Source organism: Carassius gibelio, chromosome A5 (assembly GCF_023724105.1).
Source record: "Carassius gibelio isolate Cgi1373 ecotype wild population from Czech Republic chromosome A5, carGib1.2-hapl.c, whole genome shotgun sequence".
Lineage (NCBI taxonomy): Eukaryota > Metazoa > Chordata > Actinopteri > Cypriniformes > Cyprinidae > Carassius > Carassius gibelio.
In genome coordinates, this window is record NC_068375.1 from 37,751,612 (window position 1) to 37,777,311 (window position 25,700).

Here is a 25,700-nt window from a genome sequence, read left to right on the forward strand (position 1 = left end):
ATTGCATTTTTCTGTTTAGTAAACTGTGCCAAAAAAAGTTCAATAAATTAAAGTTTAGGACGATACACACAGGTTTAATGCATGAACCAGTATTCAAGGCTCTATTATTGTTCTTATGAGGATGTTGATGATAGCAACACACAGTAAAGCAAACACACACACAGTTGGTTAGTTACTAACTGTTAACTAGCTGTTAACTAGCTGTCATGATCGCTCCTGTCACATGAAAGACAACAAACAGCCTTCCTAACCACCACAGGACATAAGCAAGGACACCCATGCCTTATTGTTACACCACACAATAACAAAATAAACAAAATAACAAATAATGCTAAATGCTAATTAGCCAGAAAACTATCAATTTCTGATCATTAAACACATTAACTTCGTTCGTTATGAGGGCGAGCTGGTCACACATGTACTCTCGTTGCTGTCTAATGTGAATAACATTACATTTTACTGATATTTTTGGAAGGAAAAAGCGTAGTAAGAGCTGAGTGGACGCGCTGGTCGGGCCCCGCTAAAGCTCGTGCTAATCTGCTCGATGAGCCTCAAACATCCGCGCATTATTACCTTCATTCGTGCCTATAACAGCGGCTCAAACCATCACAGACGGGCCACACCGTCCCAGCGAGGCACTGACTGGACTTTCTCATCTCATAATTGTGGAGATATCGTCCCAAAAACAGAATAAACGTGTCTGTTTACTCTGTTGTTGTTCCTGTGATGGTGGTCCAGTAGGCTACTTCCTGTGGGTTTACCCCTCATACCGGAAGTAGACCGCTAAGGGAAACACCCTCTAGACTAGAACAAGGGATGGACTAGACGCGCAGCCAATCACAGATAGATTGTTAACAATTAATAAAATAGATAGACAAACAGAGAGATTTTATTTTATTTTATCGTATTTTATTTTTATTTTTTTATTGTGTTATTTAAAATATTGTTTTAATTTAATGCGATTATTTTACCTGATTCCTTTTAATTTGCCCTTTTTCTTTATTTACATAATTTACATATTTACATTCTTATATTAAGAGGCATGTTCAAAACTTCACAAAATACAATATCTACAATTAATAACTTTCTCTGATCAGGAGTCAGAAACCGCTTTATTGCCAAGTATTTTAACATAATGATTTTGTTTTAGCGACAGAGGCTTCAACACAGAGATAATAATAATAATAATAAAAAATAAGTGACAGTTTTTTTTTTTTTTTTTTTTTAATGTGGTGTGCTACAGTTTGAATAGAATAGAATAAGATGTCGAGGTAGACAAGGATGGGGGATATCAAATACATATAAATGGTATCAGTAGCGGTTTTAGGCACGGGCGAACCGGGCAGCCGCCCGGGGCGTCATTTTTTCGTGACACATTGGGGGCGGCATCACGAGCAGATAAACAAAAAATCATCTGTGTCGCGAAGCGGTTTTTCATCATTTATATAATTTCACTGTGTGTGGAATTGGCAAATCGGCGCTCCCTGCAGCTGCCGGCGCCCCTGCTTGCTGAAAATGTACACTGAAAATGCGCACAGAAGCTTTGTGTTGTGGGGCGAGAGGCGCGCGGCGTGCGACATTTCACCTCTGGGTCTCTCTCAAATGGCACGGACAGGGCGGGGGTGGACGGGGACGGGGGATCCACACTAGTAATATAATTAATAATAGGCTAAAGTCAGTCACACACCTCGACTTTCTTCCAAATAACGCACATTTCATTCATAATGTTATAATACAGGCCTATAGTTCCTGAAAATGAAACTAGGTAATACAAAACGATTATGCGGTCATCAAGGTGAATTGGTTTAGTCTTGACTTCTGGTCCTGAGTGACAGTTGGGGGGATGGGAAATCTGTTGATTGTCGAGTGCCAAATAAACAGAGATGGAGAAGAAAAGGTCAAAGCCAGGAGCCCAATTTCGAAAAAAAAGAGGAGAAACGAGCAAAAGATAAAGGTATGCAACTATTGTCTCTGTATGATTACAGTATCCATTTCATGAATGAAGGGCTAATGTTAATTGGTGGTGGGTATAACTCTTTGTTAGCCTTTTTACTATGATGCTTGCTATTCTTATACAACAATTATTTGGTTTCAACTCAATCACGAGATCTAATTTATAATATTGTGCTTTGCAATAAAGCTGTTACAAGTTCAGTTATGATTTCCATCATTTTTTTAACGTTAGGCCCTGTAAGTAACCAACGGCATTTTCAAATCTGTAGGTTAAAGACGAACATTTGCTATTTATTTGCTACACAGTATGCTAAGTATAGTTTCCTAAGTATAGTTTTACAAGTCATAACTGAAAGTGTGTCATGCGTATAATTTGAGGCAGTAACCTAATGGCACCTCCATGAAAGTTAGATTAATATACAAATTTTGGTTGAAAAATATCTTGAAACCCAAAAAGTTTTTGGTGATTAAAAAATAAAATCCCATTGTTTTTGCCTATACATATAATTTAAAGTAATTTTATTTTTTAAACAACTGAGTCCCAGTGACCATAGCATAACATGAATAAAATATAATTTTTCAATATATATATATATATTTTTTTACTATTTGTTTCTATGCTCTAAACAATCTGATGATATGGGGGGAAATAATAAAATAAATACATGTTTTTTTTCCGGGTCTAGGAGGATATAGCGTGTAATGACAGACATTTAGTGTGTAAGGGCATGTTTATGTAACCCTTCTATTATGTTTTGAGTCAATTTGACCCCAGGCTGTTTTAGCTTTATAAAACATTATCCTATGGTCTTTTGATTTCAAATGCAGTTCAATTGCAATTTCAGGGGCACTTCTAAAATATTTTGGAGCATCCTCTACCACTGGTCAGGATGAGCCAACCACCTCCTCCGCTACACATGTCTCCACAAATATCTGATATTGAGGATGAAGACCTCTTTTCCTCTACTTCTCCCCAGCATGAGCTTTCAGGTGTGCATATCATGTGTGTTTGTGTGTGTGTGTGTGTGTGTGTGTGTGTGGGCTACAAGACAACTGGACAACTGCAATTTAATGTAACTTTAATATTTCTGATAATTTATGAGTAGGACTGTGTTTTTTCACTGCTATGTGTTTTGAGTAATATGCCAATATGCCGTCTGATAGAAATGCCTGGATCTGAACCCCCACTTAGTCCCACTGGTGAGGATGAGCCTCTGTCAACCGACCCTGCTCACTGGCCCTCATTGGGGGAGGGGGGGGGGGTGCTGGTGCTCGAAAGGGGTCTCGCCCAGGGTGTATTTCAATCTAGAACCGCCACTGAATGGTATTGTACTAATTGTGTGTGACAACTTACCCCATATCGTATGACAAAAAAAAAAAAAAAAAAAAAAAATTATATATATATATATATATATATATATATATACTTTTTTTTTTTTTTAGGTGACGCACGAAGAAGCCTCGTGTTAATAAATTGCTATTGATACATTGGATAAGCGTTGGCGGCAATGTAATGTCATTTTAAAACTTTGACTGAGCATCGTCCAGACTCTTTGGACATATATGTATGAGCACAGATGCACATTTGCAGACCCCGGGTGGGCGGAGCGACTGTCTGCACACTGTTGTGCAAGTGGGTACATCATCAGGAGGAGCTGCTGCGCTCGAGACGCACACGGGAATCCACACGGATATTCTCACAACCCATTACATCTGCTGTAGATCATCCAGAGGAGCGGGGTGTGCGTTTAACAACCTGTCTGTTATTCCACAGCTCAACAACAGGAAGAAAGAACACTGGAAAGCCAATGATGTATAGCAGCTTATATGCATCCCATTTTTATAACTAATTAATTTTCTATTCAAGGATGGAAATCAAATAGAGGGGGATTTTCTGAAGTTTTGCAGAAGCTGCCACTGGATTGCATGGGATAACGTTTTGAAAAAACATTGCAACGAGGTAAACGATGAACAGTATAAAAGCATATGTGCACTAGACTGTTTCTGATACTGGAAATCAGTGGATCTTTTTATTAAAGCACTTTTTTGTTTCCGCGCACTCGGGACTCTTACGCATCCGTCATTTCCATTGCACTGATTCAAGACGGCATCGAAATCTCTCGTGTGTGGATTTGAAAAAAAGTCAGAGCTCTTTGAGGCGGAGGATGGATGAGCAGAGTCATCTGATGCAGACCCTGGTCGGTGTGACCCTCAGCGGACACCCGGTGGCTTTACCGGTGCCTCATGACGGAACCGACGCGAGAAACAAGCAGGACATCGGAGACATTCTGCATCAGATCATGACCATCACCGACCAGAGCCTGGACGAGGCTCAGGCAAAGTTAGTTTTACAATGACTCTTTACATTGCTGTCCATGCTGGTGCAATATATTGATAACAATAAGGTGTATTTACAAGCAGCTCACAAGCACGACACACTTTTTACTCTGGCGAATATTTATTAGTGTGGTATTAAACGTACATTTTTTTAAAGTCTTCACAAAAATAAATAAATAAATAAATAAATATTGTAGCACTTGCACAGTTGCTGTCCAGGAAAAAAAAAGAGATAAAACTAATTTAAAACGCCATATATCCTACAGCAGGGCATGATGTCACTTTAAACAGGCAATTTTAGGCTTTTCGGGGGAATGTGAACAGTAACAATTATATATTTATGTATGTATATATGTATATATATATAAATATTAATCAGTTAACTGTAAAAGGTAATATGCAAAAGTATAAATATAAATACATTATAATATTTTAATAATAAAATAGTATTGCAAAATATTTTAAAAATAAATAAAAAATACTTTAAATAAATAGAACAACAAAACTATAAAAATATATATAGTTGGTGTTTAATTATTATTAACAATTGTAGAAAATATTCTTATATAGTGTCATTTGTTGCAGACTATCACTTTATAAGTCAAGACACTATGCACCATAATACATTTACCACACTGGTGTTGTTTTAATCATAACAATATGGTTTTATGTAAACGTATGCCATTAACACATTAAAAGAAAAGTAAAAAAAAAATATATAGTAAAATTCTATTAAAAAAAGTAATAGAAAATATAGTGCTTTCTATAAAAGCACATGAAACATAATAATGTAAGTTTCCTATTGGGAAACACTGGTTAAACTTGCATGGTGCTGTGAGGTGCAATCAAGTGGAATCAAGGTGATGAATTTAGTTGCACAGCAGAGGAACTCTGAATGCAGAACACTGTGTTAATGATATTTATGAATGATCAGTTATTCTGTATCCTTCCTGTTTTTTCTTGAAAGAAAGCACGGGCTGAATTGTCACAGAATGAAAGCGGCTCTGTTCAGCGTGCTCTGTGAAATCAAAGAGAAAACAGGTAAGTGCTCCTTTATCCCCCACACAATACACTGCCATAATACACCTGCACGGATGATGCTCTTCAATACAGACCGCTGTTACATTCACAAAAGCCACCAGCAGTCCTGCAGAAGCTCACATTTATTACAGACAATGGTGTGTTTTACACTGACAGATGCTTCCTTACCAAAGTGTGAATGAGCTGTTTGTGGTCTTTTCTGATGACGTATTTTGTAAAGGTGTGGTTGATATCTTGAGTACTTTTCAGCAAATATGCAGTTTGATTAACAGAGCACTCCATACAGTGTTCAGCTACTTATTAAAGAAAGCATAGCAGAGTAGATGCTTTCGACATCAGCTTGGTATATACAAGGTATTTCACAATTTTTAGGCCAACATGCTATCATGAGGGATTATGACTGGCAGAGATATGTTTATATTAAATGAAAAATCACCTGATTTTAGAGGGACAAGTCAGGTATTTTTGGGAAGTTGTAAATGTTTGTAGATGGCCCTCACTGACTTGAGTTCAAAATAGAAAGAGTTTCTCATTTGTCGACATGCTTTGTTGTGTTTCTAAAAGAAGAAGATTCAGCATGCATTTTCTGTAAATTGAATAAACAATGTATTTTTATGCCTGGAAAGAGGAAAACACATATATTTGCATACATTGTGCTGTAATTATTTTTGCAGATTTGCAACTGAATCTCCAGTTGATAAATTGTGCAATTTGCAGTAGGCGCAATCTCAATGCACACCCATTCCTATTTATAAATGCTATATATTTAAACAAATAACATCTTTATCTTAAACTTATTTGTTCAGAAATGAATTCAGTCAAATGAATAAATACATGTAAAAACTTTACAATAAAATATACGCTTTAGTAATCTCAAAATCATGCAAAAACTATTTTTATGTAGGTCTGCAATACTAACTTAAAATGGTTTAAGCTAAATATTTACAATTTTTAAATTATAGATTTATTCAGGCTGAATTTATTTTATTTTATTTTTTTGTCAAAAAGTAAATTACATCTTATTTTATTTCGGAGCCTAATGATCATGTTTGTAAATCTGAAAGAAATATTTTTGTTCAGAATCACTATTTTTATTTTTATTTTCTAGGTATGCTCAGCTTGATAATATTTAATTTGCTTGATATTGCTTTCTAATTAAATAATTGCTTTGCATGTAATCAAATGTCTTGAAAAGTTGTGGAAATTCATTGGCTCTGTGGAGCAATCAGGTGTGTAAATGTAGTATAAAACATTGCATTACATCTCTAGTGCCAGTGCATTAAACATTCAGGTAGTGAGTAACTCCACTTTTCAACTCAGCAAACTGAATAAATTCACAAACACAATTTTCGCAGTGCATGCATATTTGTAAATATGCGTCTCTCATTCTGCAAAATCAATTGTCAGCTTTAAGTACAGCAAAGCAATTGCATTTGATTCATTAGGTTGATTTACAGACATGCTTTATATTAAGTAAGCACTTCTGAAATCTACTGGGGGCATTTTAGAAATTGACGCAATCTTACAAAAGCTAATGAGTTAAATCAATCTGGCTGAATATTATATATCTATTTGGGCAATAAAATTTTATTAGAAGAGACTATAAAATATGGCAGAAGTTAAATAAATATCAACATAAATATTGATGCTGTAATGTTAGCAAGATTAGCATTGCATCACTTGCTCACCAATGGATCCTAAAAAGTGACCTATGTATGATTGCAGACATGCATCTGAAATATCAGTCTGTTTACGCTTCTAATACACATTCCCTGTGCATTCCCTGTCTTTTTCACTATAGCAGCAAGTTGTGCAATTAACTAGGCTGCACAGTGGTTAAGATGCACTTGACTGTGGTTGGTGGATCATTACACTCTCTCAGCCCAGGCGGCTTGTGTTCAGCTTGCTTACCCTGTAGGCTGTGGAGGACTGTCAGAGACAGGCAGCATGGATCAGTGGCCTGGAAAATGGACATGAGAATGGAGCATAATTGATTTAAATCCCCGGCGTTCCTTCTCTGCTTATGTACTTCTATTTCGGTGTAGAGATAAAAGCACAATGTACATTTCTTGAGCAAATGTTTTCTGCACTTGGTGAGTAGTAGAGCCAAAAGCATTCTGAGTGTGCACGTTGTCTTTTATGAAGAAAAATAGCAAAAAACTTTACAAGCAAAACAAAAAGAAATGCATTAGATCTAGTTAAAAAAAGTGGTCTAGTGCTAAAAATGAAGACAAAAAGGATTGTGCAACTTATGAAGCATTAGCCCAGCTAACAATAATAAGAACTTTATGCTGATGTTCATGTTAAGAATGTTCTGAATGTTATGTGAATGTTAGGGAAATATTAAGGGAAAAACAAACGTTAAAATACATTTAAATGTTCTTTGAAGCATATAAATTAGGGATGTTTTCTAAGTGCTCTATAAACGTTTCAAATGTCCAGTTTTTAAATGTGAAAAAAATATGTATATATTATTATTATTATTATTATTATTTGAACATAAGGAAATAGATTAAAGGGATATTTCTCCAAAAAAAAATTTTTTTTGTAATTTACTTACCCTCAAGTTGTTTCAAACCTGCTCTTTTTCTGCTGAACACAAATATAACATTCTGAAGATAGCCATTGACTTAGTATGAAAAAAAAACCCATGAAAGTCAATGGCTACCATCAACTGTTCGGTTTGGTTACCCATACCAGTTTAGAACAACTCGAGGGTGAGAAAATGATGACAGAATTTGAATTTTTGGGTGAACATGTTTTCTGAACTATCTGAAGCAAGTACAGTAAGTATTAATGTTTAAAAATAGTTAAACGGACGTCCAACTAATATCTTTTAGAAAATTTATGAATGATGAATTGAGAACATTATTAAAGACCAGATAATTTTGAACGTACAATCTATTAACATTACTGGAAGAATTTTATTTATTATAAAGTTTCTTTATAACTTTCAGAGAACCTTGCCAGAATGTTCTGAGAACATGTTCATAGTTGATGCAATGAACGTTTGGAGAACTGATTTCATACAATCACGTAAAATCACCAAAGCACCATCATTTAAAAGTCATTCAGCAAAAATGATGAAGTCTGTTGTCAAGATGATCTGAAAGACACTGATTTTGTTCTGTCAGCACAGCCTCACACTCTCGACAGGTAAACTAAATTAAGCTAAAACATCACTGCATCACTGTTCATTTAATATGTTTTTTTGATTTGACATTTCCCCTGTGACATGCATGTGATATGAGGGCCACTTGTGATTTGCAGTAGTCCAGAATTTTTCCACATGGGATAAAAACCTGAGAGGGAAGGGTCATATATTTTATACACACAGAAAATATCAAATGAGTCGGTCAGCTGACTTTCACACAAGGCCGTTTCCTCTTTTTATCATACATCAGGAAGTTGTTTTTGCATTCGTTCAATGCAAAAAATGCAGGTGTGATCTCCATTTATTTTCCCAGGTGCGAAACAGTAATTCTGTTCAATCTGTAAAGAAATTCCTTCATTTTGTTGGAATTAAATCTTTGGCCATTCTTTATGACTTAAAACTTTTTTTATTGAAAAAGGTAGTGCTATTATATTTGGCTACTCTTCCATTTTTCTAAAGAGAAAATGTGAATATTTGTAAAGCTAGATATGAATAATTCTTGCAAAATGAAACTTTAAAATTATTATTATTATTTTTTTTTTTGTATGTCCTTGAATAAGTGGCCTTGATCACAGATTTTAGTAAAAGTAATGACGTGGATTTATGATAAGCATAACTTTTCTTACTTTTTTAGAGGAAAAGAGGATAAGCTAGCAGTCACTTTATTGATAAAAGTTCTGAATTGTACCATTCATGTTTCTGTATTAAAATGATTTTTACTACTAAAAATACTTTTTTCCCCCCACAATAACGCTATTGTTTTCTAAAATGCTTGATGTGATGACAGCAGTATTGGAGACAATGATTTATTATTAAAAAATCAAGTTTGTAGGAAAAATGCAAGTATAGGCTATATTTCGGAGATTTTAACACTTTTTAATATATTTCTAATAAGTATATTGTTCACCCCTTTGCTAAAATGATTGTCTTTGACTCTGCTTAATGAGATGATGACATAAAACAACTTCAGATTATATATGCAATCATTTGTACAGTCAGCTGGGCGACGCCCTCCAAAGACATGTCAGCAATGATTGACAGGCAGAGAACCGCCTCCATGCATTCTGATTGGCTAACAGAGCCGTGTCGAAGAGGTGACTTCCCGCAATACATATTTCAGTCATATCTAACAAGTAGAGATATATTGTGTGCCAGCCCTAAAATAAATAAATGAATAACAAACGCAGACAAGAAAATTACTGAAACAAATTTGAATGAAAACTGAAACCATAAAAAAAAAAATAATTAAAAAAATGTATCAATACTATAATAGTATGTAAAAGATAGATAGATAGATAGATAGATAGATAGATAGATAGATAGATAGATAGATAGATAGATAGATAGATAGATAGACCCTCGTCGAGCAGATATTTCGGAGCAGAAAGTGTGGTGCAAAAAGACTGCAGTGAAATGAAAATTTAATCAGCATTTTCTTTGCCTTAACAAGGCAAGGAACCCTCATTTGCTGCTGAGGAGAAGAAACTGATATTTTATTCATATCCATTTTGGAGGTTGGTATATACTTCATTTTTCTGAGATGAAAAAATAAGGCAACAAATGGAAGCTTAAAACTCGCTTCAAACGCACAACGGCCTAAAACCTCATATGTTCTGCGATGCAATATGTGCTTGTTCATGTAATCTCATTAGTATTCATAGGAATTCATATTCATTCTAGCACACATATTGCATACATTTGGATAGACAGCACCATACAATATCACCATGATGACAGCATCTATATATAAATGGACAACTTTAGATACAGTTCACATATCCTTCAAGATTTACTAAATATTAAATTGCAATATATATGCAAATGCAGTAACTGTTATGTAATTAGTTAAAAAAATAATTAAACATGTATTATAGATGCAATAACATTCAATGGATTTTGCATATAACATATGCAATGCACAATGTTTCACCATCACTCTGGCACTACTTTACTTATGTTGATACTGTTTATGAATATGATTGAGATCACCCTGCTTTGTTAAAAGGAGGAGCTCATAAATGCTTTGCACTGGGCTTGATTTTCCCACAGTGCACTTCTTCTTTTCCCTTGTCTTTTATCATTGCAGCTCTTTAGGAGGTTTGGTTTATGACTGTCTGTCAGTCAAGTCAATAGAGTCTCCTGGGAATCTCACGGTTTGAGGTGATTAGATAAAGTTTAAGAGCTTTTAACTGGTGCTAAAAAGTGATAACACACACTATACTGGCTGCAAACAGTGCTTATATTGATAAATGGACTAATCTGAAGAATATTCGACTATCTGAGTAATTTGTTTTCACAGTGATTATTCATCATAACTCATAACTGACATGTCAGGCTATGTTATAACTTATGGGTTTTTAAATGACTCTTCAAAAAAGATATTTGTTGACAGTTTTTTATTGGGAAAGAACAGCTTTAATGTCAAAATCAAAACTGATCACATTTACTTTCTTAATATAAATCCCTGGTCTTTTTAGATATTTTTGGAAGAATATAAATTTTCATAACATAGTAACTTTTGTCGGCTCTATTTAGTGTTTCTAAAATCTTGATATTACTTAAGGCAAGACACCACAGGTGAATATGGTAAAAAATTAACTAATAGATAACCATACTTTCCCCCACTTGATTAATCACAGTATATTAAGATGATTTTTTTTTTTTTTTTATTACAACTTTTCTGGAAATGTGCATAGATTTACTGGATAAAGCCAGGTTCAAAATACTTAAAGGTTAAAGGTTATTACAGAAGGGATTTTGGAGGGATCTCTTTTTATCACTCCATAAATCAGAAAATACATGCATTAAAAAAAACGTAAATTTTTTCCTAGTCTTAAACAAGACAGCCTAGTGCATGGAAAAAAAAATGCCTTGGTTTTGCCTGTAGTGTCTTGACTTAACACAGTGATTTAACATCCGTTTCTTCCCCAAACACATAATTGCAACAAGTGAGACTTGAAAACCAGACAAGGACACGAGACAGCGTGCTATTACACGGCTGTGGTGTCATCAAAGCAGCATGTGAAGGAGTCTCGCGCTCCTGCCAGAGAGAAAAAAGAAAATCAATAGTGCAATCCTCCCTTTCCCCGTCCTCACTGGCGGTAATTGAAATAGAAAATCAAATGAGCGGCGAGCAGATAATTGTTTTATCAATATCCTCCGTGGGTCAGTGGCGCATGATCACCACCGAGCGCTGGATATGACGAGGACCAAATGTGAAATTGAACAGCTCGGCTCTCGTTTATCAGACTTGACACCTCGGAGTGACCGACTCTCGGCACGGTGCAGCTGCTTCTGTCTGCTCAGACTCCTGCTTACACATCTTAACGTGATAAAGTGTGTGTACTGTCATCAGCGCTGTCATCAGACCAATAAGATTTGAATGTATTCTTGCTCTAATATGTCCTATAGTTGTACAGTAATGTGATAGATTACAGTAATCAATGGACACTTGCTTAAAGGGCGATTGTATTGTACTGTACATTAGAGAAAGTCAGGGGACATTTGGATCACACAACTGACCTCTACTCTGCTAACAACAATACCATTAAAATATGCAAGCGTTGTTTGTTTTCTGAATGTTCAAAAGTATTTTTAAATAAGTTTTTGTCTTGGTTATTCGAACGTTCCATTTTATCATTTTGAAAACATTCTAGGAATGTAACTTGAAGGGTTTCTGAACCAACTGACAAAAATGAAAGTGTTTTCTTGTTCTCTGAACATTCCAAATGTTCAGTTTATTTTTTTAAACTTTTTTCCTTGAATGTAACCGAATGTAACAGAAACAAAAGGCAAACATTCCATTTGTAAACGTTATGGGAAAGTTACTTTTTTATGTTCTGTAAAAATAGTTTGACAAACGTCCAACTAAAATGTTTCAGAAAAAAAATGTCCCGTGAACGATGTATAAATAACTTTTTTTGTGCCAATGTTTTGAGAACATTATCAAAGATCACCTAACTTCTAAGGAATGTTTGATTAACGTTATTCAAAGTTTGTTCTTAACTTTGGTTATGTAAGGATAATTTGGGCAATAGATAGATCCAATAACAAAAAAACACTGAGACTGGGAAAAGATGAGGTTCATGTTTAATTACATTTAATGTAAACAGTGGTGATGATGGATGACTGACTGATGGTAAAAATGTCGTTCTTACAGTTGAGCCTCTGTGTTGTTCATGGGAATATATATTATGATTGATGCCTTGCTTATGAAAGAGTCACATGCATGACTTAGAACAGTTCGTCTATGGTTTTGATTTGGGTAATGAAGAGTATAGCAGTAAATCTTTGGCTCATAGTGTTTGTTTTAAGATGCTGATGTCTGCTCGACTGCTTTAATTGCTCTCCTGGACTCTTGACCCTCTTGAGTGGCTGTTATATATCACACACAGTCATAATGAATTAATCCACTTCATACATATGATAGATAACACTCTGGAGAAACGACCTGTCTTAATTTATGATACCTCACGGAGAGGAGGTGAGAGAGATCAGAAGAGGAGGAATGAAGGGGAAAATTATGTCTAACTTAAGCTTCAGGCCACTGCTGTCGGTAATGCAACTTTTTCATAATCTTGTTAAACTTGCCAAACTAAGAGTTCTAGCTGAGCTCTATTTAATGGAAAACCTGTGCATACACATTTTCTGATCATACTTTTTTTTTATTGCAATTATTTAATCAGATTATTTTTTATTAATAAAGTAAATGTTTATTGCATGCAAGTATCTTTTGCACTTGAAGGCATCTCACTTTATAAGTATGAATGCAATAATACATCTACATTTTAACAGTCCCTGATAAAATCCCTGCTTTGGGTACTGTATTCATATGAAATGCCATCTTTGCAATCAGTAATATCATTAAATATCCTCTTTCACTTGTAAATGCATCATTATAGAAGTTAAATGGGTTGTGAACAGCATTTAATGTTGACTTTTACATCTACAGGTCAGCTGGAGATATAGGGTTCTTAGTTTGGCAGCGTATTGAAATATTCAAATCAATGCTCTAATAAGTTCTAGATCTGACAGAGTAATTTAAATAACCTTAAAACTCTAAATGAACAAATTGCTTTATAAAGTTTTTTTACCATTGAAATGACTACAAATTGTGTGCAAAAACCAGCAAACCTTGCAACATAATATGGAATAAATTAAGTACAAATAACTTAAAGCCCTTCATTTAATAAATCTGATGTAGTGGTGTAATTTTAAATAAATTTTTTGTTAATTCTATGCATTTTTTCCCATGTTGTTTCTAGTCAAATGGTAAAGAAGTCTGAAACTCGTAGCTACAAAACAATCAAATCTGACTTAAATCATTTTAATTAAGTTACTTTTATTATCAGAGTAGATGCAGTGGCATAAAAATAAATAAATAAAAAACTAAAAAAAAATTTAACACTTGCATTATAAAGTTTAGTAGATTTGGAAAAAAAAAAAACACCTTGATAGCAATGAAAATAGGGATACAGACAGTTTTTTTCCCCCTTCTGTTATTGTCCGAAAGAAAAATAAATCTGAAAATCTTGACCAACAATTTGCCTTTCTCTAAAATACAAAAGAAGAAAATCTAACTGCATTCATTTACATGTTTTAATCGCTTGGTTTTGAGCTGGTTAAACTGTCCTTTTAATGACAAAAAAAGACACTATATTAAGTTCCAGTCATGCAACCATTTTCTGTCTCAGGTGCAAATGCAAGATTCAGTGTTTTCATGAGGACATTTTAAGAGCACATTGTTATTCAGTCTGTCAAACACACGCGGTTCATACATTTCAGATGAGGGCAGAGGAGTCAGGTGTGGTTCAAGCACACACATACCTATTATATGGTGTGTTTGGGCTTTTCAAGCTCTTGTGTGCCAAAACCGTTGTGTACGTCTGATCAAAGCTGTACGCTCCACTGGAGACAAGGCACGCATTACTTCACCTTGGCTCTGGTGCTTTTCTTGGCATCACCTAAAAGCAGTCTTTGTTCCCTTGTTCTAGATGAAAGAATCAATCCCTGACAGCTACCATACAGGTGAGACAACAACCTAAGAGAAACCAAGACAGTTCGCTTCAGGGACGGCGGTGTTTATATTCGTGTTTGCTGTAGAAGGCGAATGCAGAGGGAGTTTTCGCAGCTGAATTTTACAGATAAAAGACGCAATTTTCAAGGAGTTAAAGCATTCGTATAGCTGCTGACAAGAAATCAAAAAGTCTTGTAGAAAATGTTTTCTTTACAACCTGGTGATTTACAAATAATAATTCTCTTTTTTATGAAGACAACATGCATTCTTCTTCTTCCCTTTGAAATGTTACAATTATTTCTACCTACACTGTAAAAAAAAATCCCGTAAAAAAACGGTAAAATTCCGGCAGCTGGGGTGCCGGAAAATTACCGTTAAATAACGTGCACATTAAGTAACAGTAATTTTCCGTAATTCAAAAATACAGTTTTTTGCTGTAATTTTACATATTTTCTGTATTTTCTTCAGCTTTTAATGTTTGATAAGATGTTTTACATAAATATTGTGGAAAGTTAATAAGAAAAAAACCATTAAATTATCATAAAGTTTGAACACTGCTTTAATTCAAATAATCAGCTGTAAGTGCAAAAATGTGTTTTAATAATTTATTGACCAATCTGCAAGAATATACAAATAGTTTGTTCAGGACTGCAATTTACTAATATTCTTTGTACAAAACTGCAACAATATACCAGTATAGAGATTATAGCTAAACTGCAACAATATTCCAATAAAAAAATAAGCCCAAAAGTTTAAATTAGATCACAACTGCAACCACATACAATTCAGTTTTTTTTCATAACTGCAACAGTATATATATATATATATATATATATATATTTAATAACTGCAACAACACACAAAAGAATTGTTCAAAACTGCAACAATATAGCAAATTGGTAAACAAATAAAAAATAAGAATTAATTTGTCCTTAAAACTGAACCACCTGTGAACAGATTAATTCATCTTGACAACAGATGATGCATTAAAAAAAAAAAAAATCAACCATGAAAGCAAATAATCAGCAAGTATTTTAAGTCTTTGACACTGTCAAGAATTTCTGCTAGGCAATGTAGGAAGATCTGACACTCCAAGTTTTACTCCATCCTTTCAAAGTCCGCAATCTTGTTAATCAGTGAAAGAACCTTTGGACTGACTGCTGATTTCTTTCTCGATGTGGTCTTCTCCACTTTCGATCCCTTCTCGGGGTTCATCTTAAAAAGGAATCTGTTGAGTAAAAAAAACATATTTAGTAATAAAACATGGACTGTACCATATGCTGTGAATATATTTAAAATAAAAGCAGAACAATAAGAACTTGTAAAGGGCATGCTTGTGGTGGATGTTGTGAAGAAGTATGTGAGAGGTAGTTGTGTGTGAGGCAGACTAAGAAGGTTGTGACAATGTAAGAGAGTGTGTTGTGTGAGGATGAGAGTGTGAGGATGCATGTAGGGCTGCACAATTAACCACATGCAGTTGTCAGATGCATTTGCAGATGAATCGCATTAGATTATGAACAGGATACTGCATAGCTTGTCAGTGAACTACAGCTCTGTTTATTAAATGTTGCTTAATTTGAAAACAGGTGATGGATATTTACTACTAATCACAGGACCGACTTTAATGACGAGACACGCCTGAAAAACGCATGTGATTAATTATGCAGCCCTAGAAGGTTGTGTGGGGATGCGTGTGAGAGTATGTTAGTGTGTGTGAGAGTGTGTGTGACTGTCTATGTGAGAATGTTTGGATGTTTGTATAAGGAAGTGTGTGTGAGAGGATGCGTGTGTGAGAGTGTGTGAGTGTAAGGATGCATTTGTAAGAATATGTGAAAGTGTATAACTGTGTGTGAAGATGCGTGTGAGAGTGTGTGTGTGTGAGAGAGAGAATGTGTGTGAGGTTGCATGTGTAACTGTCTATGTTAGAGTGTGTGGATGTTTGTATTAGAATGTGTGTGAGAGTGTGTGTGAGGATGCGTGTGTGAGAGTGTGTGAGTGTAAGGATGCATTTGTTAGAGTATGTGAAACTGTGTAACTGTGTGTGTGATGATGCGTGTGAGAGTGTGTGTATGAGTGAGGAAACGTTTCTGAGAGTGTGTGTATCTGAGAGTATGTAAGTGTGAGGATGCATTTGAGAGAGTGAGTGTGTGTGTGTGTGTGTGTGTGTGTGTGTGTGAGGATGCATGTGTGCAAATGTGGACGTGAGTGTGCGAGTGTGAAGATGCATTTGTGAGTGTGTGTATGTGAGAGTGTGTCAGTTTGAGGATGTGTGTGTGACCGTGTGTATATGTGAGAGTGTGAGGATGCATATGTGACATTGAGTGTGTGTGTGAGAATGCATGTGAGAGAATGTGTATGTGAGTGTGAGGATGTGTGTGTGTGACTGCGTGTATGTGAGTGTCTGTGTGTGTGAGTAGGCATGTGTGACTGTGTGTGGGTGCGTGTGTGACTGTGTGTGAGAGTGTGTGTGTTAGAGTGAGTGTATGTAAGGATGCGTAATTCAGTGTGTGTTGAAAAAGTGTGAGTGTGTGTGAGAACACACGTGTGAGTGTGATATGTGTGAGAGTGAGTGTATGAGTGTGTGTTTTTACCTTTGCACAATCTCTTGCGTTTCTCCTTGGTTTCCTGGGTATGAAATGTTCAAGCAGTTGTATGAAGCAAACATCAGAGCGTTGCAGAAGATGGTGATGTGGTCGTTAACTATGACTGGGTGAACAGAAAACATAAAGTTCATAAACCATAAACACCACAACTATTACAAGTGTAATATGTGAACATCTTTGCATTTTGCAACTCACCCTTTCATGTTGACCATGGTTTTAGCACTCACTGAACTTATCTGTAAGGAGAAAAAAAGCATGTAAATGTGAAATTTTAAGGAAATCTACAAAAATACAAAGAAATATATTGATAAATGTTTTATATCTATGGTTCTGAACCTTATCTGCGCCACCTGTTCATCCCTATCAGTGAGTCTATCAATAATCCCTATAAGCTATAACAGTCTTTAATTATAGAAGGGTGATTAAAACAGAAGTTGTGAAACTTTTTTCCCTAGGCGTAGATTACAAGATTACAAGGTTATATGAATTCTCAGATGACACACTGCAGACATTGTTTTTTCATTCACAATTTTAACTGGTCAATGGTTTCACCAGCTTTTTGAAACACTTTTAATATTTTAAATATTTGCTTAACCGATAGACAGATATAAAGGGTAACCAACAGAAATAATTTATTAAAAAGTGATTAAATACTGACTGTAACGATATTTCAGACCCTCAATAAGACTATATCTGGAAGTAAAAGAGTAAAACATGCAGACAAATTAAAGTAGTTAAGTGAATTTCATTATACAAGCGTAATAACCAGTGCTTGAAGAGGGAGAAATGCAGACGAACATAACGTTTCAAATCGCGCGTCACTTTAAGCGCTGGTCCTAATGAGTCTGTTTCTAAATTCAGAATTTTCATCCAATCTCGCCTCGAAAAATATGATTTTTTTTTTTTTTTTTGCTTTTAGACGACGCCTACTATTATGTATATCAAAACTGATTAAAAACACTGCATTATGCGTCGAAGTTCGGTAAAGTTGGCAACATCTACATATTCGAACTTAACATTAACTGAGCTAACTGTTAAATTTATGAGTTCTTAAACCACAAATGATAATAATATTTAATAACAGTATCGTAGACAACCAGCTAACGACTTTCCTTAAAGTAAGCCTGTTTTTCCCTCAGGGACAAAATAACATTAGAAGTTAACGTTACCCACACTTAACGACTAACGGCACTGGTCAGCGCCGAAGTTTGAAATACTGGTTTAACGATTCAAAAAGGTAAACATTCTAAATTTTAGAACTCATATATAGTAGAAATAGCATTTAGTAATGACCAAAATGAGAAAACATGAACTTTACCTGCTTATTTTCGCCTCAGATTGAAGATTGACCGTGAAACTGAAGGTCGAGTTATTCCTTCTGCGCGCGCAGCAGCTCCACTGCGTGCTTGGAGGAGAATGTGTCCTTGCGCTAGGGCGGGAATTCCTTCAGTTCGAATATTACATTTTTTATTTTTTTTAATTTTAATATCAGCATATTATTATATTATTATATCAAATTATGAAACGGTACTATGAGAATAAATCCGTAATAAAACACCAAACTGAGCAGAACTATTTTGACAAGCGGAAGAAGATGTGGTCAGTTGACAGTACTTTGGAAATACGATTCTTTCGAGAAGGATTTTTCAACAAACCTGTTCAAAAAAGGATTAACCTGCTCTTTTATGCAAACACGCAATGTAGGCTACATATACAACATATTATATCAATAGTAATAATAATAATAATAATAATAATGAACGTTAACTTTTGTACAGTTGTTATTTATATTTTTAATCTATTAAAAAATATGGCATTATATTATTAATGCCACACACACACGTACACACACACACACATACTGCACATACTACATATAAATATAGCGCATTATGTGAAATAAATCTTCAAAAATATTTTTGGGACGTTATGCACATTGACATGTTTTTCATGTGATTTTACATAAGATATGTAAATTTACAGTCTCTTTCTGTAATTTTACAATTTTAAACTGTATTTCAAAATTACGTGGAAAAAACTGTAAAATAAAACAGTAAAATTCCGTAAAATTACAGTTTTTTTTTACAGTGTAGAACAATAGTTTAACAAACTGCTTGTTTATATTTTTATAGGTTATTTTAAATATCATTGCACCAGCAAATAAAAATTCTACATCATCATATATTAATATTGCAATGCAATGCATATCATTTACATAACATTGTTGTTCTTAATTCATATACAATCTGTTTGTTTGTACAATTTAGTGCTGCACTTTCACGTACTGAATCATTTCAATTTTCTATTTTTATTTGCATTATTATCTCCTTTTTTGTATAATTATTAGTTTATTTTTGTTAAATTTGGCGTCAGTTAGTTTTTATATAAAACCTATATACAGCAAGGATGCTTTAAATTGAAGAAAACTAGTAGTAAAGATGTATTATGTTATAAAATATTTATATTTCAAATATAACTTTTTATTTAACAGAGAATATAAAGCAACACAACTTAAATCAGTTTAATAAAAAATAAATTGCATGTTAAATTAAATTAAATTATAAAAAGTTATTTTTAATTGTAATTTTAACAAAATGACAGTTTTTACTGTATTTATGGTCTAATAAATGCTTGGTGAGCAGAAGATACTTTTTTCTTAGCAAAATTTTTTTTTTAACAGCATAAAAAATGATAAAGTAAATAATAAATAACAAAAACAAATATATGTACATTTGACAGTTATGCTACAGTAGGAGATTTTCAGCAAATATTGTCTTAAAATTCCTCACACAATGTTATCATATGATTTGACAATATACCAGCTAAAAAGGAACATTCTCACAACTTTCACTAACATTTTAAAGTTATTTATGGAACATTCTTAAAATTGTATTCATATTTGCTATATGCTCTAATAAACTTGAGAGAAAACATTCCGAGATCAATATTCTCGAAGCTTCCTTATGATGTTATTTGTACTTGATGAACATTCTAAGAAACATTTAAATTATGTCATAATGATCAGGGTGAAAAAACAGGACATTTTAACATTTTGGAAATTTTTATAATAAACAATTAAATAACGGTATATTTTAGGTGAAAATAAAGTTACTAGAATGCTGTAAGAAATGTTTTTGTAACCCTATAATCATAAAAAAAGAAAAAAAAATTGGATATTTCAGCTTTTTAGAAACATTTTTAAACCTCAGTTTGCTACCTGCGGTAACCTGACCATTTTTTGTGTTAGTTGGCCCAGTAACATACTTTCATATTATAGAAAAGAGCAGCTCAGAGGCTGATTTAGATAATATTGAAGAAATTCACATTGAAAAAACATTCCCCTCCTACGCCTGGCTCAGAGGAGTCTTGGGAAATCATATCGATCGATAGTCCCTGTTCCAGAAAGATTGCAGCACACACACTAACGGCCGATGGACGTTCTCTGTGGCCTTCATTTACAGTTTCTATCGATACATTTCCATGACTAAGCATGAGCATCAGAGGTGAATTACAGCTCACATTGGCTTCCACCAAGCTTCATAAGCTTGGACTTTCCTCAGGAATGACCTCTCGACATTTACCAGTTAAACTGATTACGACTGAGGAAATGTTTTGAAATGTAACCACGCATGATCCTTGGAAAATGCTGCCTTTAGAAACTGACCAGATGAAGGCATTTTAACAGACTAGATATTGTGTTAACGTTGGATTCAGATCTTATTGCCTACTTACAGTACTTTCACATGCTGTCTGCGAAGACACCAGGGTCGTGTAGAATTAAAAATGGAAGATTTGGCTCCTTTCACTTCATTGGTATGAATTTGAATTTAATTGGCCGAAACACATAGACAACTGAACTGAAATGACAGGAAAAGGAATTTACTGAAATGCAATTCAAAGAAATTCTATGCAGAAGATTCCTTCCCGGGAAATAGTGTTCTTTCACTCTAGTGCATAAACGTATATAATATATTCAGTTTTTACTTACAAAAGAAAATTAAATCTATGTACAGAATACTATAATTTATATTAAATATCCTAATTAAGTAATTAATTAATTTAATTAATTTCTCATAAGACTAAGTCTGTTATGGATTGGTTGGAAAAGATACTTAACAAAATTAAAGAATAAATAAAGTGTTGTATTTGTACAATTCATTAAATTTGTTCTTGAAATTAAAAATAATTCTATATTTTTATAAAAATAATGCATTATTGTAAAAAAAATATAATAATGTTTTTTTTTAAGGTGTGTTATGGAAATTTGATGTTTGCTTCGCCATAAAATGTTTCCCTTTCCATTATTCTGGAAATGTTGTTTTTTTAAATGTAAGAATACGTCCAGTATGAGCGGCTCCTAACAATGCAGCAAACGTACATATCGCGATTAGTGCCTCCGCATTAGTCTGACACTGGCAGACACAGCTTCTTGGATTTACGCTTCCTAAACAGGACATTAACATAATACTTTAAGCAGCACTCTCCTGATTAGCATAATTAATGTGCATTCCAATGAGAGTCTGCCATTGTTAACGAGGTATAGCTGGCTAATGAGGCTGAGTGAGTGAGCTTATATCAGGATCTGGTTGGCTGGTGTGTGCACAGGTTAGTCCTGAATCATGCACTATATTAATGTCCATCTTTGGCGGTTTCCTAGTTTTCCCACTCATTTCAGTTTTGTTTGTCTTCATGCAGTGTAAATCAATACATAAATGGGACTTTATTAAAGCCAGTATTTTAGGAGCAAATATCTGTGAATAGTTCTCATGTGTTTTTAAAATAGGAGGAGAGTAGTGATGGGATTATTAGATCACTTTACTGACTCTCTCATTCGATCTCACTTATCAAAATGAACTGTTTATTCAAGTCATTTTGTTAATTTAAATGTTATATTTTCAACAACCGAATTCCCCAAACACATCTACTCATGCAGTCTTGATCATATTTAGAATTACGTTATAATAACAATATGTAAAGTCAGAATAACAAGATGAAAAGTCAGAATCGTGAGATGTAAAGTCAGAATCGTGAGATGTAAAGTCTAAATCGTGAGATGTAAAGTCAGAATCACGAGATGTAAAGTCAGAATCGTGAGATCTAAAATCAGAATTGTGAGATGTAAAGGCAGAATAACAAGATGTAAAGTCAGAATTGTAAGATTTAAAGTCAGAATCACGAGATCTAAAGTCAGAATAACAAGATGTAAACTCAGAATTGTAAGATGTAAAGTCAGAATTGTAAGATGTAAAGTCAGAATTGTAAGATGTAAAGTCAGAATCACGAGATGTGAAGTCAGAATCGTGAGATCTAATATCAGAATTGCGAGATGTAAAGGCAGAATAACAAGATGTAAAGTCAGAATCACAAGATGTAAAGTCAGAATCAGGAGATCTAAAGTCAGAATCACAAGATCTAAAGTCAGAATTGTAAGATGTAAAGTCAGAATTGTAAGATGTAAAGTCAGAATCAAGAGATGTAAAGTCAGAATCACAAGCTCTAAAGTCAGAATCACGAGATGTAAAGTCAGAATCATGAGATGTAAAGTCAGAATCGTAAGATGTGAAGTCAGAATTGTGAGATCTAAAATCAGAATTGCGAGATGTAAAGGCAGAATAACAAGATGTAAAGTCTGAATCACAAGATGTAAAGTCAGAATCACGAGATCTAAAGTCAGAATAACTAGATGTAAAGTCAGAATTGTAAGATGTAAAGTCAGAATCACGAGATGTAAAGTCAGAATCACAAGCTCTAAAGTCAGAATCACGAGATGTAAAGTCAGAATCACAAGCTCTAAAGTCAGAATCACGAGATGTAAAGTCAGAATTGTGAGATGTAAAGTAAGAATCGTAAGATGTGAAGTCAGAATCGTGAGATCTAAAGTCAGAATAATGAGATGTAAAGTCAGAATCGTGAGATGTAAAGTCAAAATAACAAGATGTAAAGTCTGAATAACAAGATGTAAAGTCTGAATAACACGCTGTAAAGTCAGAATCACGAGATGTAAAGTCAGAATCACAAGCTCTAAAGTCAGAATAACAAAATGTAAAGTCAGAATTGTGAGTTGTAAAGTCAGAATTGTGAGTTGTAAATTCAGAATCACGAGATGTTAAGTCGGTATCACGAGATGTAGAGTCAGAATCACGAGATGTAAAGTCAGAATAACAAGATTTAAAGTCAAAATCGCGAGATGTAAAGTCAGAATAATGAGATCGAAATTCAGAATAATGAGATGTAAAGTCAGAATCGTGAGATGTGAACACAGAATAACGAGATGTAAAGTCAGAATTGCGAGATGTAAAGGCAGAATAATACGATGTAAAGTCGAAATAACAAGATTAATGTAAGAAAAAATATGTAAAGTCAGAATCGCAAGATGTAAAGTCAGAATAATTAGATCTAAATTCAGAATAATGAGATGTAAAGTCAGAATAATGAAATCTAAATTCAGAATAACAAGATGTAAAGTCAGAATTGTGAGATGTAAAGTCAGAATAGCAAGAAATGATTTACTTCTTTATCTTTGAAATTATTTTTTGTTCCATGGTGAAAACAGGCTTCCATAATCATGGCATGTGTCTGAATTATTTTTTAGTTTTTAGACTGCATCTGGGATCAGTGCTTGGATTGTTGTGTTCCAGTGAAGCATGCTTTCAGTGACACAAAATCGTTGCAATGCTAAACCTTCTGTTTCTGTCATCAGGCTGTGTTTTGACAACATATAATATCTCTGTAAAGTGCAAACCTCTTTTGATAAGGTTTCTGTGGGTTGTTTGCCTGCAGTGATAACACATGGTCACATGCTTTAGCCATTAAATGACTTTCAAAGACAAAACGACTTTCAAGGCAGAACATTTTTCGAATTGATCTGTCGCTATCGACAACATGCCCTGAAACCTGTGAGCTGATCATTATTCACGTTGTTTTGCACAGCAGGTCCGAACTTCTGAGACAGTTTTGAAAATATGTTTTTTTTTTCATTTAATAACTGGAAAGAAACTAAGCTTTAGGATTTAGAAACACACAAATCAAAATAAACTTGTGCAACTTATGCAAAAAGAAGAAAAAAGATTTCTAGGTCACTGAAACAGTGATATTTTTTATTTGTCGCCTTTGCCCAAACTGAATGTACAATTTATTTTGATAGCATATTTTGTAATTAAACACTGGATAAAGAAACAAACTGCAAGTGATCTCAGATTTGTACGTAGAGTTAAAAATTGTAACTAAAATGACAAAAATGTCAGTCCAACTTAAATGTTTTGCTATCATATCTGAGGATTATGCAAGATTTATAGACATTTCACATGGAATATGTTTACAAAATAGCCTCTTTGGGAATGAATTAACATTTAATTCATTAAATCTTTAAAGCTGTTCTCATTGATTCTTATTATTGATAAGAAAAGGTTGGAAAAGGTTACAAAACCATCTCTAAAGAGTTTAGACTTCACAAATGCAAGACCACTGTTACCTTCACCAGTAGTGCTCCACCAACAATGATCACTCCAAAAACAAGACACACAATAGTCTGCAAGGTTGCAAAGACACCAGGGTTGGCTGATGTTAATTCTCATGAGTTCACTGTATCATGATTTTATTCATTTGTTTAAAATGAATGACTATGCTTCAGTTTGAGCAACAGTAATAGTGATGCTTGACTTAGGAAAATGACTTGCACAGTCAAAAATAAATGCACATAATTGATTCACGAAAATAGCTCAAATTTCATCCAAATAAACCAATATGAACTGAATATAAATGATCACTCTTGCATTTGATTGACAGATGCTTTCCACTTCAGTAAGGAGGAGATGTATTGTGATGTAAATCCACACGCTTCGAAGCATCTCTGAGAGCTTAACCACGGTGTGTCGCGTGTGGAAACCAGCAGCAGCCATTTTCCTGTTGATTTGTGATGAGCTTATGTGAGAATAATTAATGCCAATTATCTCTTAATTACAGTGATTAGAGCTGCAGCTGTAAGATCCTCATCTTGTAGTGAAGAGAGAAACTGATGCGCTTTAAACGGTTGAAGTCGCCCGCAGTGTGTGTGTGTTTTGTGTGTATATGTGTGAATGGACTGACCAATAAATGTGGGAGATTGCGCTGAAATGAGAAAAATGTATTACTATTAAATCAATTTGATTCATTCCTACATTCATTCATTACTTGATTATTGCTTTGAAAGTTTTATAAATTCTGGTGCACTTTTTAAGCTTGGTCTGGATAAAAACTGTTTAATTTCATGCTGTATTGTAAAAAAAAAATAAAAAATGTATCCTGTAAAATATCTAAATCTAAATCTAAAGACTTGTTTAAATGTATATTTTCTTATCCATAAATTGTTTAAAAAAAGTAAATAACAAAAATAAATAAATAAGTCTTGACCTGGCCTAAATATGTAAAAATATTTAAGCTACATATAAACTATTAATTAATATCTAGTATGAAAGATATTGAGACTTGTTTTCAGAGAATAAATTCTAAATTTCTCTCACCCAATTGGCAAACAGATGTCAAGCAAACAAACAAACAAATAAATAAATATGTACATAATAAATATATACAAGCAAAAATCTGTTAAAAATAAATGCAG

At 34.0% G+C, this 25,700-nt stretch overlaps 2 protein-coding genes and 1 long non-coding RNA gene across 4 annotated transcripts in view; 1 reads left to right on the plus strand and 2 right to left on the minus strand.

The window, feature by feature from the left end:
* Positions 1–758, minus strand: part of LOC128014869 (target of rapamycin complex 2 subunit MAPKAP1) — a 29,798-nt gene extending 29,040 nt beyond the window's left edge. The window contains exon 1 of the mRNA XM_052598560.1: positions 574–758. The gene's annotated coding sequence lies outside the window, so the exon portion shown is untranslated. The remainder of the gene's footprint in view (positions 1–573) is intronic.
* Positions 759–3,635: 2,877 nt separating this feature from the next.
* Positions 3,636–25,700, plus strand: part of LOC128014866 (pre-B-cell leukemia transcription factor 3-like) — a 42,304-nt gene continuing 20,239 nt past the window's right edge. Inside the window, exons 1-3 of one of the 2 annotated variants that reach the window (XM_052598553.1) lie at positions 3,636–3,913; positions 4,058–4,294; positions 5,258–5,331. In XM_052598553.1, the coding sequence (XP_052454513.1) occupies positions 4,119–4,294; positions 5,258–5,331 (250 nt within the window). In that variant the 5' untranslated portion in view covers positions 3,636–3,913; positions 4,058–4,118. Of the gene's footprint in view, positions 4,295–5,257; positions 5,332–25,700 lie in introns of both variants that reach the window. The other variant, XM_052598554.1, reaches the window with a different exon arrangement.
* On the minus strand, positions 15,093–19,173 carry LOC128014880 (uncharacterized). Its single transcript, XR_008183723.1, has 4 exons — positions 18,423–19,173; positions 17,300–17,340; positions 17,093–17,207; positions 15,093–15,729 (listed from the first exon to the last, which is right to left on the minus strand). It is a non-coding gene; the product is annotated as an uncharacterized LOC128014880 (long non-coding RNA).